The sequence below is a fragment of the Vulpes vulpes genome, chromosome 9, assembly GCF_048418805.1.
Source record: "Vulpes vulpes isolate BD-2025 chromosome 9, VulVul3, whole genome shotgun sequence".
Classification (NCBI taxonomy): Eukaryota; Metazoa; Chordata; class Mammalia; order Carnivora; family Canidae; genus Vulpes; species Vulpes vulpes.
Genome location: NC_132788.1, coordinates 35010304 through 35025546, shown reverse-complemented (window position 1 = coordinate 35025546; position 15243 = coordinate 35010304). Strand labels below are relative to the sequence as shown.

The 15243-nt window shown below is 40.3% G+C and overlaps 1 protein-coding gene across 2 annotated transcripts in view; it reads left to right on the top strand.

The window, feature by feature from the left end:
• The window catches only part of CRYL1 (crystallin lambda 1), a 176941-nt gene that overhangs the window by 55881 nt on the left and 105817 nt on the right, over nt 1-15243 (top strand). For both annotated transcript variants that reach the window (XM_072719807.1, XM_025996640.2), the window contains exon 3: nt 13811-13937. In XM_072719807.1, the coding sequence (XP_072575908.1) occupies nt 13811-13937 (127 nt within the window). The remainder of the gene's footprint in view (nt 1-13810; nt 13938-15243) is intronic.

Sequence of the window (15243 nt, the reverse complement as noted above, 5' to 3'; positions counted from 1 at the left end):
TTGAGACTATAAATGCATTTAAAGAAGAAAAAAGTCAAGTAAAAGTTATAATACAGACTCATAGATCAGGACATGACTTCATGGGTTTTGGATCCAGTGTAATTTCCATGTAGTGACAGGGCCATTCTAGCCATCACTGGACCAGGGCCACCTGCTGTGGGCCATGTTGATATCTCAGTGACTGCCTCCATTCTAAGGCAGAGAACAAACCACCTTGTTTCAAAGGAGTCGCAATCCAAAATCATGGTATTTTGGTAAACTTACTCTTTTCAGTTTCTCTATCGCCATATTTTTACCACCTGTAGATGATCATTCTTGTATGCAAATTGTCCCAAGCCAAATCAGCTTTCTAAATAGGTTAGGATTTAATAAACCTCCAGAAGTGATCCCTGGAACCAGGTAGCTGCCCTGTACTCCTGTCTCCTGAGTGACTGAACTCCTTGTCCCTGGACTCGAGCATTTCCAGGCCCTGGGCTTCTGGAGGGGGTTTTTAAGTTCCTACCCAGACCTCTGCACTTGCTTAAGTATCTTGTATTCAATTTACAATTTTAGTATATGTGCTGCCAAAGTGCACACTTGAATTCAATTTCAATCTGGATTCCTTTTGGATTGATCTGGTTTGAAAGGGGCATTTATTAGTTTTCTCATATATCTTTGGCTAGATGAGCTGAGTGAATTGGTCACAAAGTGGCTACAAATTGCATCCATCCTGTCTGCACATCTCTTTGCAGTATGACTTTGCTTCTCTCACTGCCTGGCTCTGGGCTTGGCCACGGACTTGCATTGGTCAGTGGGGCCGATAGCAAATGTGATGCAGGCAGAGGCATGGAAAGCACCTGTGCATTGAGAGTGTACTCTTGCTTGCTGTTGTGAACCCTTCCTGCCATCCTTCATCCTGTCAACCAGTTCAGTCTGACCACCCAGAGATATGTGGCCCAGCTGTCAGCCAGCAATAGCCAATACCACCAGCACCAACTGCTAGATAGATAAGTGAAGCCATAGTCAACCTTTAGCTAACAGGTCATATGACTGCAGCCTCATGTGTGAGCCCAGCTGAGTGCAGCCTAATTGACTAATTCCCAGGATTATGACAGTAGATTGGTATTGGTACTAATTGGTACTAATAGACCGAACTCTGGTTGGGTTCCTGTGGTTAGGTAGCTACCCTTTGCTGATTATAGGTTCTGAGGGTTTCTGGTTTTGTTTTGTTTTGTTTTTTTTAATTTCTTTTTAAAGATCTTATTTATTTGAGAGGGGGCGGTAGAGAACATAGGTGGGGGGGGGGCAGTTGAAGGGGTAGAGTGAAGAGGAGATGTAAACTCCCCACTGAGCAGGGAGTTCTACATGGGGCTTGATCCAGGACCCCAGGATCATGACCTGAGCTGAAGGCACTTAACCAACTGAACCGCCCAGATGCCTCCCATTTTGTCTTTCTACAGCTGTCCTCTAGTAGGAGAATTCCTTTTCTGTAGGAAGTGTTGCAGAGCTAAAGGTTCCAATCCCTGTCTTAAGGGAACATACCATACATGAACTTTTACTGGGATACAGCATGCCCATTGTTTACCTATGCCTGTTTTCACTACAACAAGTAGTTGCAACAGAGACCAAATGACTGTATTACAAAGCCTAAAATATTCACTATCTCCCTACCCCCACCCAGGGAAATAGAGCAGCAGTGTCTGAGTAATAATTAACATGCCATGACATTTCAGGAGAAGTTGAGCAGACCTAGCAAAATTGGTAGCAAATGCTTTATTATAAGGTGAAATTCAAACATAGATTGTGTAGATAAAACTCCAAGGCTGGGGAAAATGTAGTTAGGTAGAAAAAATTTTTTATATCTATATATTGGCACTACATGGTTAGAAAATAGTAGAAAATTTGCTATAGTTACCAAAAATGTAAGTAATCTAGGTATAAATATAAGAAGAATGTATAACACATTCATGATAACATTTTAAAAATTTTATTCAATGACAGGAAATAAAACTTAAATAAATGGAAAGACATATACCGTATTCATGAGCAGGAACTTGTCTTTGGTGGTTTAATTGAAGCTCCCCTAGAAGTGGGGTACAGGGAATGGATTCACTAAATCTAACTACACAGAAAAGTTCAGAAGGGATCTGAGGTCCTAATGCCAAAAGTTCACACCAATCGGCTGTGGGTTCAGCCAGGTCATTCAACTTGACTTATCTATGTGTTCACAGATCATGCTGTCACTTGGCTGTCATTAGGGCAGTTCAAATGATTGCTTCATTCCAATTATTTATTTTTCTTCCCAAACAGAAATAGTGTGGCTTTATCTAATAAATAAAAGTTATATATGCTAATTGTGTACATTCAGAAAATTGGGAGAAATTGGAATACCTGGATTGTCTTTGGTGGAAATAAGAATGATTATTGTTGGACATTTTGAGGATATATGTTTATATCATGATCCCACATGCTTCTGTGCATGGGAACATGCACATATTAACAGTGAAAGTAGGGCTATGAAGGCTTATATGGTATTAGGGTGTGGACTCAAGAATGGTATGAATTCTGCTTTGTCTGGTCGTTGTCTCTCCTTGAGGTTTCCAACAGTGACAAACAAATGAAAGTACAGGTATTAACTGGGCCAAGGCTTGATACGCATCTGTAAACTTTGGTGAAATCAACAGACTCGACACTTTCACAGGCCCTCTGCTCCCCAGAGTATCTCCCCATCTCCTAAGACCCAATGTCACCATCAGCCTAAGGGAAGAGCATTTCCGAGTGCCCTGGTGAAGAGGGGAGATGCAGGGGCAGTGATGGTGGGGACCAGTGAGGCAGTCAGATTCCCACTCTTCTGTGGGGCAAATGAGAAAGTTCTCTTTCTTTCCATAGTACATTTAAACTTATATACTCTACTGAGAGATTTTCAGATTCAGGTGACTTGAAAAACACTGCTGTCAAGCAAAAAGTCTGGGGCCACTCTAATAGAAACTTTTGTATTCTATCTTTTATCCCCACTTCAAAAACATTAGGAATGATTTTTAGGATCCACCCAATATCCCACTAGGGGAGATGGGCTGCATTGTCGGACATCTATTCACCCACTTTCCTACTGTAGTAACTAAATTCAGGATTTTTGTGGAGCTTCAACTTAATCTGCCCATCTGTAGTTAGAGGGATCCCTGGTGGCACTCGGGAAGTCCCTCATGGGCTTCTGTGCCAGGGCAGCGGGGCCAGGTTAAGGGACTGGAAACAGCAGGACCATCTCTAGGTATTTGTGTCTGCATGTCTCCTTTCTTTGACTCTTCAGTTTGTCCAGAAGAGAATCTGCCAGTGTCCATAGCATTGTTATTGCTCATCAATGGAAAGTGCCTGGAGGGGTGTGTGTGTGTGTGTGTAGGGGGGGTGGTTCTTTTTTTTTTTTTAAGATTATTTATTTATTTATTTATTTGAGAGAGAGAGATATATATATCACATAAGCAGGGGGCAGGGGCAGAGGGAGAGGGAGAAGCAGGCTCCCCGCGGAGCAGGGAGCCTGACACGGGGCCCCATCCAGGACCCTGGGATCATGACCTGAGCCAAAGGCAGATGCTCAACCAAGTGAGCCACTCAGGGGCCCCAAGGAGGGGTGTTTCTAAAGTATATATAATTTATCTTAACTCCTTGTTTTCCATAGCAGAGTGTCTCCGCTTCTAATGTGTCTTGTATGTTCTAGGAGTGAGGAGGGGAGGAGATTCATTAGCTCTCAGGGCATTCCGACTTTCAATACTGGGCTCCTGCTTCTAACTTGTGCCATCTGGCACATCTGGTGTCTGCAGATTCTGGCCTTTGCTGGGTCTCTTGGGATACTTGCTTCTCACTGGCATTCCTTTCCCCACACTTAAATCTCAGCTTTCTTTACCCTATCAAGTCATTTACTGTACCACTTTTCCATGATTTTCCACCTCCCCCCAAATTAGATTTATGTCCATTATATCTTCTCCCGATGTCTTTGATCTTGTAGGCCTATATATATGTACACACACACACACACACACACACACATTAAAAGATTCCTTTAGTTTGATTCCATTGAGGTTTTTGGAGGGGCAGAGATAAATGTATGTGTTTTATCCAACGTATGTAATTAGAAGCCCGAGGACTAGGTAGGTTATCACATTCATCAACTGGAATGACACTAGCTAAAATGGTTTTCTACTCATTCTACAAAATCTACAAGTGATTTAGTCCCTTAATTTATTTCTGAATTCTAGTTCATATGGAGTTTTGTTCTTTGTTGTTTACCTTCCAGAAGAGTCAAGTTCAAACAAAACATAAGTAACCACTCCTTTAGAATTTTTTTTTTTAATTTATGATAGAGAGAGAGAGAGAGACAGAGACATAGGCAGAGGGAGAAGCAGGCTCCATGCACCGGGAGCCCGATGTGGGATTCGATCCCGGGTCTCCAGGATCGCGCCCTGGGCCAAAGGCAGGCGCTAAACCGCTGCGCCACCCAGGGATCCCTTTAAAAAGAAAATATATTGTTTTTATCTCTAATTATGGTAAAAGAAAGTAATATAACATTTACCTTTTTTTTTAAAAAAAGATTTTATTATATTTATTTGAGAGAGAGAGCCAGTGAGAGAGAGCACAAGTAGGGGGAGGGGCAGGCAGAGGAGCAGACTCCCCACCGAGCAGGGAGCCCAACCCTGGCTCTATCCTAGGACCCCAGGATCATGACCTGAGCTGAAGAAAGACGTTTCACCAACTGAGCCACCCAGGCACTCCCAAATTCCTTTTTAAAAAACCATTTTAATTGTACAGTTCAGGAGTGTTAAGTATATTCACATTGTTGTGCAACAGATCTCCAGAACTTTTCATCTCCCAGAGAGAAACGCTATACCCATTGAACAACACCTCCCCAATTCCCCTCCTCCCAGGCTCTGGCAACCACTATTATACTTTCTTTTCCTGTGAATTTGGATACTTTAGATACCTCACATAAGTGGACTCCTGTAATATTGGTGTTCTTATGACTGGTTTATTTCACTTAGCATTATGTCCTTAGGATTAATCCATACTATAGCATCTGAAAGGATTTCCTTCTTTTTAAAGGCTGAATAATATTCCATTGTATGGATAGATTACATTTTTTTTATCCCTTCATCCATTGCTGAACATTTGAGTTGCTTCTACCTGTTAGCTATTGTGAATAATGCTGCTATGAGCATTGATGTACAAATATATCTTTAAGTCCCTACGTTGATTTCTTCTGAATATATATCCAGAAGTGGGATTGCTGGGTCATATGGTAATTCCATTTTTAATTTTTTGATGAACCACTACACTGTTTTCCATAGCAGCTGCATGTCACAGTCCCAATGATAGTATACAAGTGTTCCGATTTCTCCATCGTCTTTATCTTTTTAAATTGCTCCTTTTAATAAAACTTCAAAAACAGAGATATGAAAAAATTAAAACTACCCATATTTTGCCCTACCGTGAAAATTGTTAACATTTCCTTTTCTCCAATTTTAAATGAAAGTTCATGGAAGTTGACATGGAAATATTTTGACTTCTAGTGCTAGGCTGTCCTCTAGAGGTAGAACTGGTATGCTGCAGCCACTTACTAATGAGCTTTGAATGAAGTGCTTTCGTTAACTATTAAATAAGTGTAAGCTGCAACATTCTGGCCTGTCTGAGGCTGCTGACAACCCCACTCAGAGCCCTTCCTTTTTCAGATGTTTATTGTTAAGTTTTCCAAAATACACTATGAAAAATATTGGAACTAGTCTACCTGGGACAAAACATTGCCAAATGTCTAGTTTTGATGTATGGGCATAGTTACTGAGCTTGAAGAGAACATGAGGGATTGTCTGAGTATGTCTGAAAGCTCCTCCAACCGTTTCATCTGGTTTTCTTTTGGGATCCCAGCACAACAGGGTTCTGGAGTTTGCAACCATGGAGTGGTCAGTGGGTTCATGTGTGGCCAGGTCTCTCCCCTCATGCCTGTGTCTTTTCCAGGGGCAGAAAGGGCTTCGAGACCAAATTGCTTATATAGATTTTTTACCCTGAGTCTAATCTGCATGAGGCCATTGGTGTGGTTATTCTGGCTACTATCTTCTGTCTCCTTTTCCTTCCTCTCTCCAGAGGGACAGTCCCTGGGACGTCTATAAAACAGTAGCTCATCAAAGAAACAAGAGCCTCTTTATTTGATCTAATTTGACTCACTGGAAGAAAGGCTGAAAGTTTGCTTTGGCTTACTGAAGCTTAAAGCAGGTGTTTTAAAAGCACATTAGCTACTCAAACATAATTCTCTAAAGGATGAAATGGGTAATCATTATGTTTTCAGGCTTTGGCATTTAAAAACCGTGTCTCAGTAGAAAATAGTTGTGTGAGGTTGGTGGCTAAAAGAACTTTAATGTTTTGCTTATTTAAAAACTGATAAGAAGCACATATGTTAAGATTGATTGTTATTAGTTCTCAGTAGAAACATGGGGATGTTTATTATACTTTCTACTTTTTTTTTAACTTTTAAAAATAAGTTAATGAAAACAAAGCCTTTCCAGAAAAGGAACAAGGCACCATATCTCTGTAACAGTAAATATATTTTATTGAACAGAAATGATTTTTTTGTTTGGTAGCTATAAGCAGTTCTTCAGAGATATGAACATTTTTATTCTGGTTATATTTATGGGCAGCATAGTTGACATTTACCAGTGTTATTGGTCCCTAGGCTTAGCCATTGCTGCAGGTCTAATTTATATAAATCATATAGTTTAAAAATAGGCAGTTTAGATACGTTATAATTTCCTTCAGCCAATAATTCCATCTAATTTCTGAACAAAGTAGATGCTAGGCCCTTTTGGGTTGAAGTACCCAGATTACATCTGTCAGTGGGGATTTATTGTGAGGCTCTGATCAGTGAAGTAAGGGATACTGGGAGCTACCCCTGCAGCTATATCCTGTTGCAGAAATGGGACATTGTTCAGGTGACCCCCGAGCTTCTGATAGTCAGACAACAGCTCTGGTAGCATGCATTTATTTATTTATTTATCTATCTATCTATCTATCTATCTATCTATCTATCTATCTAGTAGCTTTTAGAAGAGTTCTGGGGAGGACTCTTTCATAGCAGGTCCTTGGCTGAGATCCTGCCTTTCTAAAGCCCACCACTGCAATGACTCTACCACTGGGGTATGTCTATGGTTCCACCTACCCTTGACCACCCCACTTGGAGGATCTTCATTTCAAACTGCCCATGAGGGATGAGCTGATTGGTGGGCCATGTACCATGTGGCACAGGCTCCTAGTCAGCTGAACTCTGGAGAGCCAGGCTGTAGGGCAGCCTGGCATACCTGTTGGTAATGACCTACTGGAAGGAGTTGGTGGTTTTGCTAGGTACCCCAGGGCTCCCCAGATGGAAAGCAAGAGCCCTGTAGTCTGAGTTCAGACTCAGCAGGCTAGGACTTTGGCATTAGCAGTATTCATGAGAGAGGGAGTAGATGCAAACTCTTCTCTATTTTCTCCAGTAAGTTGACTGCCTTGAATATACAGATTTTTAAGCAAATAAACTGTGTCAATTAGTCCTATAAATAAGTCCCACCAGAAGGATTTTTTTTTTTTAATGAGAGAGCTATCATGTTTTAGTAGGAAGAGTAAGGAAGAGGAAGCAGTTCCTATACAAGGTGTTTAAGGGAAGGAGTCAGAAGACTGGTTTCCATCCCACACACAGCTAACACTTTATGTCTTTGAGTGAGTCTATAACCAGTTTGGGCCTTGATTTCTGAAGCATCAGAGTAAATAGGTAGATTAAATAAAAAACAGAAACATTCTTTGTGTTTTGATGCATTTCAGAAATATATATATATATATATATATATATATATATATATATATATATATAAAGATTTTATTTATTTATTCATGAGAGAGAGAGAGAGAGAAAGAGGCAGAGACACAGGCAGAAAGAGAAGCAGGCTCCATGCAGGGAGCCCGATGTGGGACTCGATTGTGGGACTCCAGGATCATGCCCTGGGCTGAAGGCAGGCACTTAACCGCTGAGCCACCCAGGCATCCCTATATGGTTGTTTTTAAGGCTAAGTTTATTGAATTCAGATTGGTGTAGGTATTATTTATATTTGTAAATATATGACATTTACATAACACAATAATATATATAAAAATCTATCTATCTATCTATCTATCTATCTATCTATCTATATGTATTTTTTCAAGTGAGCAAAACTGGGAAACAGAAGAGTAAGGCCTTAGCAGTGGTAACTCTAAGAACCAGTATTGCTATATGCATGAACAAGAACCATGATATAATCAATTAGCAATTGTATGTTATCAATTTATATGCATAGTAGAGATCATATTCACATTGAATAAAATATTACTGAAATGGATATGGTCAGTATTTCTCTCTCTCTTTTTAAAATTTTTTATTCATTTGAGAGAGAGAGAGAGACCACAAGTGGGGGAAGAACAGAGGGAGAGAGAGAAGCAGACTCCCCGCTGAGGAGGGAGACCTCCTTGAGGCTTGATTCCAGGACCCTGGGATCATGACCTGAGCTGAGGGCAGATACTTAACCAACTGAGCCACCCAGGAGTCCCAGTATTTCTCTTTTCTCATGAAATATAAAATGCACATAATAGCTAAGAATATTAGTTTTTGTTTATTCATGAGAAACAGGTGGGCGAGAGTCAGAGACAGGATGGAAGCAGACTCCTCGCTGAGCCGGGAGCCTAATGTGGGACTCAGTCCTAGGATCCTGGGGTCATGACCTGAGCCAAAGGCAGATGCTTAACCAACTGAACCACCCAGATGCCCCAGAATATTAGATTTTAAAGAAACAGTCTAGAGTTTGGTTTCTGGCAATATGGAAAAGTACGTATCCTGAAAACCCTTTCCACTTCAAAATACTTAACAATACTGAGTAAATGTATAGTTTATAATGCATAGCTGGGCTGGCAAGAAAGTTATGGAAATTGTGAGAGGCCAAATTAGGAAGCACACATCCCATGAGATGTGTGAAAGTCACAACTGCTCTAAGATACTTGCCAATCTTGCTTTAGTTCTAACAGAAATCCTTAGTTCGTGCAAGATGGGAGATCAAATTGGAGACCCACAAATGAAGCTAGTATCTAGAGGGTGACATTGTTGGTGAAAGGAGTGTTAGGAAAAAATAGCTAATCTATACACAGGGCCTGTCTGTTTTGGCCTTGGTTCTGGTTGGATGGGAGAAAGAATTTCTCTGAGAATTTATAACCACAAACCGGCTCCCTAAGAGTTTTGGAGCCCACATTCATATTACTTGTGTGGTCTCAAAAACTCCAATCCAAGAATTCAGATTGGTCTCTTGGTTAGTAGTACCTGCAGTACCTGCCAGAAGCAAAACACATATCATCTCCAGAATCATGTACCTTAAACCGAAGGCTCAAAGAATTCCCACAGACAGATTTCAGTGAACATCTGCTCCCAACTAAAAATCCCCAAACATGTGAGAGACAAGGTTTTATGAGCATAGTAAACTAGAGGCCAGATGTGAAGATACTATTTAGCATGGAATTCAGGAGATAAAGAGAGAATGTGGAAAAGTAGTTAAGAAATATGGAGGATACAGAGATGTCTAACATGTCTCATTAGAGGTCTGAAAGATTTAGACCGAATAGGGAAGAACAATTTATGAAGATATAATGATTGAGACCTCATTTGAGTTGAAGACAGGAATCCTCATATTCTGGAAGAACCAACTGTCCTAAGCAGGAGAAAGAAAAAGGCTATCTATATCTACATCCCAGTGTAGATGTGATGTATCTTCCCTATTTATACATCACAGGGAAACTATGAAACACCAAGGGACATAAAAGTATTAAAAGTAGTCAGACAAAGCAGACTACCTATAAAAGAATGACAAATTGACAACAAACTTTTCAACAGCTAGAGGAATTCAGAATATGTGGAAAAATATCTGCAGGGTACAAAGAGTCAAACATAACCTAATCATCTGATTTGAGGCAGCTTTAATAGATATAAGTCCTCTCTGTTCTGTAAGTACAATTTTGAACAGTCATTTTACAGAATTCTACATACATTATGTATTCTATTTGCTCTAAAAGTTTTTGTTTTTGTTTTTGTTTTTGTTTTTTTAAAGTAAGTGTGATAGGCAAAACAATGACTTCCCCAAAGATGTCTATGTCCTAATCCCTGGAACCTGAGAATATGTTACCTTACATGGCAACAGATCATATGTGATTAAGTTGAGAATATGGAAGATTATCCAGATTGGCTCAATGTAATCACAAGGGTCATTATCAGGGAAACAGAGTCAGGAGAGCCAAAGAAGGAGGTGTGATGAGCAGGGGTTGAATGGTGAGCTTGCAGGCTGTGAAATGGGAAAGGTCATGAAGCCAAGGAAAGTGGTGATGGGGGAGCACTAGGAGCTAGAAAAAGCAAGGAGCAGTTTGGCTTCTAGAGCCTCCAGAAGGAATGTTGCCTTGCTAATAATTCTATGTTAGTGTATGGAGATTTCTGATCCCTGGGAACATAATATAATAAATTTGTATTGTTTGAGCCACTAAGCTTGTAATAGTTTGTTACAAAAGCAACACGAAAGAAATACAACAGTTTTATTGAGATAGAATTTATGTAACATACAGTTCACTCTTGAAGTATCTAGTAAATGGTTTTTAGTACATATACAGAGTTATGTAACCGAAAACTTTCAGAAGATGGATCAAAAGCATGAAATGAAAATTAAATGATCTTTGGATCACATGGTGCTTTCCTCACTGGTTATTTGAATGAGTAATGCAGCCTGTGTTCAGGAGGGTTGGGGGGATACTACTGGTGCATAATCACAGGAACCTCTAGGACAAGTCAACTTTCACTTTTCCTTCTTATCTTAGTAGGGTAACTTTTTCTGGTAACTCTTTTTACTGTATTTCTCATGACGGTGTTTAAAATACCTACTTTCTGCCATTTAAGTCATTTTAGCTTATCAAGTGTATCAAACTTAAAAATCGTCAGTTTTTAATCTGTTGCTAAGACACCATACAGTATATAAACTAATACAAACTTCTTGATGAACTGGCTAAGAAACAGACCCTGTTTTGTATATTTTCAGTAACTTTATAAACTTCTACTTCAAGGAATGTGTTATATGTAAAAATATTTTTCAAATGCTTGCCCATTGGGGGTGGTGATCAGCTCCCAACACTGAGTTCTGCATGTGTATCCTTAGGATCTTCCAAAATCAGGTCACCATTTTCTGGCCCAATTTTAAGGTAGATTTTTTTTTAGCTAATATATTACTGGTCTTCCGAATTATCTATTTGACAACAGATTCTCCTTCTCCTTTAAAAAAATTCGGGTTCGGTTTCCATGTGTAATGATGACCTGCAGTGGTGTTTTCACGTTTGCTGACTCAGAAGCAGGAAAGATTTTGAATCTGCCTGATTATTAGTTGACTCATTATCTTTGCCGTGAAGCTTCTTTTGGTTAAGTGTAATAATCTGCATTTCAGCATATCTTTGCTTTGTTTTGCAGTGACAGTAGGAAGAAAGTTTCTGTTCCCCAATTTGTAGCTAAAAGAAAATACAAGATGCATAGCTTTAAGAAAGAGAAAAAACAAAAACAAAACAGCAAAAGCTCAGCCCCTAACATCTGGAGCTGGTCCAGCATTCACAGCTAGGCAGGCCATGGCATTCTCCTGTTGGACATAAGCAGTCTCAAGAATACTCACCTCAGACGAAGTCACTCTTAGACCATGACAGAATGACACAAAGCAAGACCACAATTTGACTTTGTCTAAGCATGCACAAAAATGAGATCACTGTGCAACCCACAATACTGAGCAGCCTTCTCTTGGCTAAAATGAATGACTGTTACCTCTTTGCCCATTATAGTTTTATCTTCAGTCTAGTCTGTCCTTCAAACATTTATGCTTATTGAGACCATCTTCAAATTGTCTTTGCTTTCTACATCATCTAATCCAGTGAACTGAGATCCTCAGATTCTCTTCCAAGTCACCCAAAGTTCAGATCCTGCTATATGTTCTCTCTGACACTTTCTTACTGACCCCCTCAGAGGTCCCTCTGATGTGCATTCTCCCTCAGTGCAGTGAGTAACAAAACCAATTCATTTCACTGTAGGTGTGTTCCTACACAGTCTTTGGCTGAAGGCATCAACAGCTTAAAGATCAAAACCATGAATGTGAAATGATGTAAAAATTATTTGACTCACTGGCAAAAATTCACAAATTTTTTTGAAAGCATACATTTTGCTTCTTAGGCAACTTCATGTGTGTTTGTCTATGTACTCTTTCTTGTTTATTTAATAGGTAGTGAATTATAAGAAGGACTGACTATGTAATTTGTGAGGCCAAGTGCAAATGAAAGTGTAGGGCCCTTTGCTCGATATTCATTAAGAATTTTGATACTATGACAACAGAGCATTAAACCCAGTGAGGGTACCTCTGAGCACAGGTCTCAGTGACTGCACAGGTCACACCCCATGAAGCCCCCAGTCCTGATTATGAGGTACCTTCTTTCAACCCTGTCCCCCCGGGATGAACCGAGTGGGTGAAGAACTACTACTTTTTAATCTTACTTCATTGGCTTTGCCTCATCTCTTCAAAAAATAAAAAGAAAAAATTTAATTGTGGTAAAATACACACAGCATCCAATTTATTGTCTTAATTTTTTTTTTTTAATTTATGATAGTCACAGAGAGAGAGAGAGAGGCAGAGACATAGGCAGAGGGAGAAGCAGGCTCCATGCACCGGGAGCCCGATGTGGGATTCGATCCCGGGTCTCCAAGATCGCGCCCTGGGCCAAAGGCAGGCGCCAAACCGCTGCGCCACCCAGGGATCTCTATTGTCTTAATTTTTAAGCATAGAGTTTAGTGATATTAAGTGCATTCTCATTGTCGTATAACCGTCTATCTCCATAAGATCATCATACAAAACCGAAACTCTGTACCCATTAACTACAGTTACCCCCACTCCAGCCCTGGCAGCACCATTCTGCTTCCTGCCTCTATGAATGTGACTATTCTAGGTACTTCATATAAGTGGAATCATACAGTATTTGTCTCTCGTGACTGGCTTATTTCACTTGGTGTCATGTCCTCAGGGTCCATCCATGCTGTAGCATGTGACAGAATTTCCTTCCTTTTTTTTTTTTTTTTTAAGATTTTTAATTTATTTATCTGACAGAGAGAGAGAGAGAGGGACAGAGAGAATGAGCGGGGGTGGGGAGGAACGGAAGAGGGAGAAGCAGGTTCCCTGCTGAGGAGGGTGCCTGATGTTGGGCTCAATCCCAGGACCCTGGGATTATGACCTGCGCCTAAGGCAGATGCTTAACTGACTGAACCACCAGGCACCCCGATTTCCTGCATTTTTAAGGCTGAATTCTATTGTATTGAGTTCCATTGTATGTATGTGCCATATTTGTTTTCATCCACGTATGGACTTTTGGGTTGATTCCGTCTTTTCACTCTTGTCAACAATGCTACTATGAACATGACAAATATCTCTTTGAGTACCTGCTTTCATTTTGAGGGGGAGGGGTATTAGCAGAATTGGTTTTGCTGGATCATAAGGTAGGTCTCTTTTAGACGTTTTGAGAAACCATCAAACTGCCACAGTGGCTTCCCCTTTTACACTTCCATCAACACTGTACATCCTCAGTAACTCTTGGTTTATTTTCTATTTTTTTTTAATCCTAGTGGGCGTAAAAGGAGGGTATATCATTGTGGTTTTGATTTGCATTTCCCTACTGATTAGTTATGTTTACCTTTGTTTTAAGAATTTCCGTGAATACTCACAGGGTCACTCTTTTTTTCTAGGAAAGAGATGAAGATTCTGGAGCAGTCAGATTCTCTGAGAGGCTCCCTGAGTTCTGAAGAACAGCTGTCACTCATCAGTGGTTGTTCGAATATTCAAGCGGCAGTAGAGGGCGCTGGGCACATTCAGGTGAGTTGACCATATTGTGCTCAAATCTAAGGGTTTGAACAGATGGTCTTCCAATCTCCTTGGAAGAACGGGGCCGAGGGGCGTGGTTGGGGGGGGGGCGGGGGAGATGAAAGGGAGTTACAAGGTGTGGGCATCTTGTAACTGAAGGTCAGGATTATGATTTATGTGAAGCATTGTTTTAAAACCTCTCTTGTATGGGCTCTCATCAAACTACTGTGATAATGTAGTCTTTCAGAGGTGCTAGAATTTTGAGCAGAAATAGGTTTTCTGGACAACTAACACTTTTGTTTTATTTTCCTATTGAATGAGAGATTATATTCTTGTTCTCATATATAAATGGGTAAAAGCTGAAAAGAAATCATCTGAAATAAACCCTTTCTTGTAACATTTGCATTTAGCTTTTCCCACAACTTTACTTAAAGAAAAGAACTGTTTGGGGCGCTGTTTGCACAGCAGAGAAAGTTCCAGGCATGTCTCTTTGGGGCTGTGCCTGCAGTTTGGTGCCTGTCCAGTCAGGACTCATCCCTTCTGGAGCTCCTGTGTCTATAGACAGATGCTGCCCCTGTTTAAGAACCTGATCGTATAAATTTGTGTTTTAAAAATGTTACACTTAGTGCCATAAAGTTTAAGTGGATTTACTTAAAACTAAAAGAAGCATCACTTCCGATACACCTCCTTGATATTTTGTGTGGTGAGGCTTGCACATTTCTATTTATTCAGTGTCGCACATTTCATGTTTCTGTGATGACATTCTAGCTGAGAATTTGGGAGCAAACCAAAAAGACTGTGTTTTAGGTCAGCTGCTGCTCTGAGATTGAGGTCAAATACAGTTAATCTAGATTCTCCATCTTTGTAGCTCTAAAATTTCTCTAGTTCATTAACAAATGAGTGTCAAACAGAACATAAGAAGAGGACGGTTTGTCAATTCCATATCTCTTTGAGTATTTTCATCTCAATCTCTCATTTGGTTGGATAAAACTGGGAGTCTTAGGAGGGATCAGAGGGCTCCTTTACGGAGCTTTCCAATACTGGCTCTTTTCACCTTTGCTGTGGTGCTTGGTGCTGTAAGGAGGGACTTGCTTTTAGAGGAGCACAGAAGCCTTTCAGCCTTTGTAATGTGGGCTCAGCAGAGAAAGTTCTTCACGTGCATTTTGTTTCTAAGGAAAGTGTATGCTTCTTATGCTGATCCTGCTGGAGGAAGAAAAACAATTTAGATTTTGTGATTCTTGACATGAGCAAGGACCTGGGAGCTTCCTGCCTGGAAGTGGTGGTTAAGGACACAGACTTTAAGTCAAATGGGCTTTGC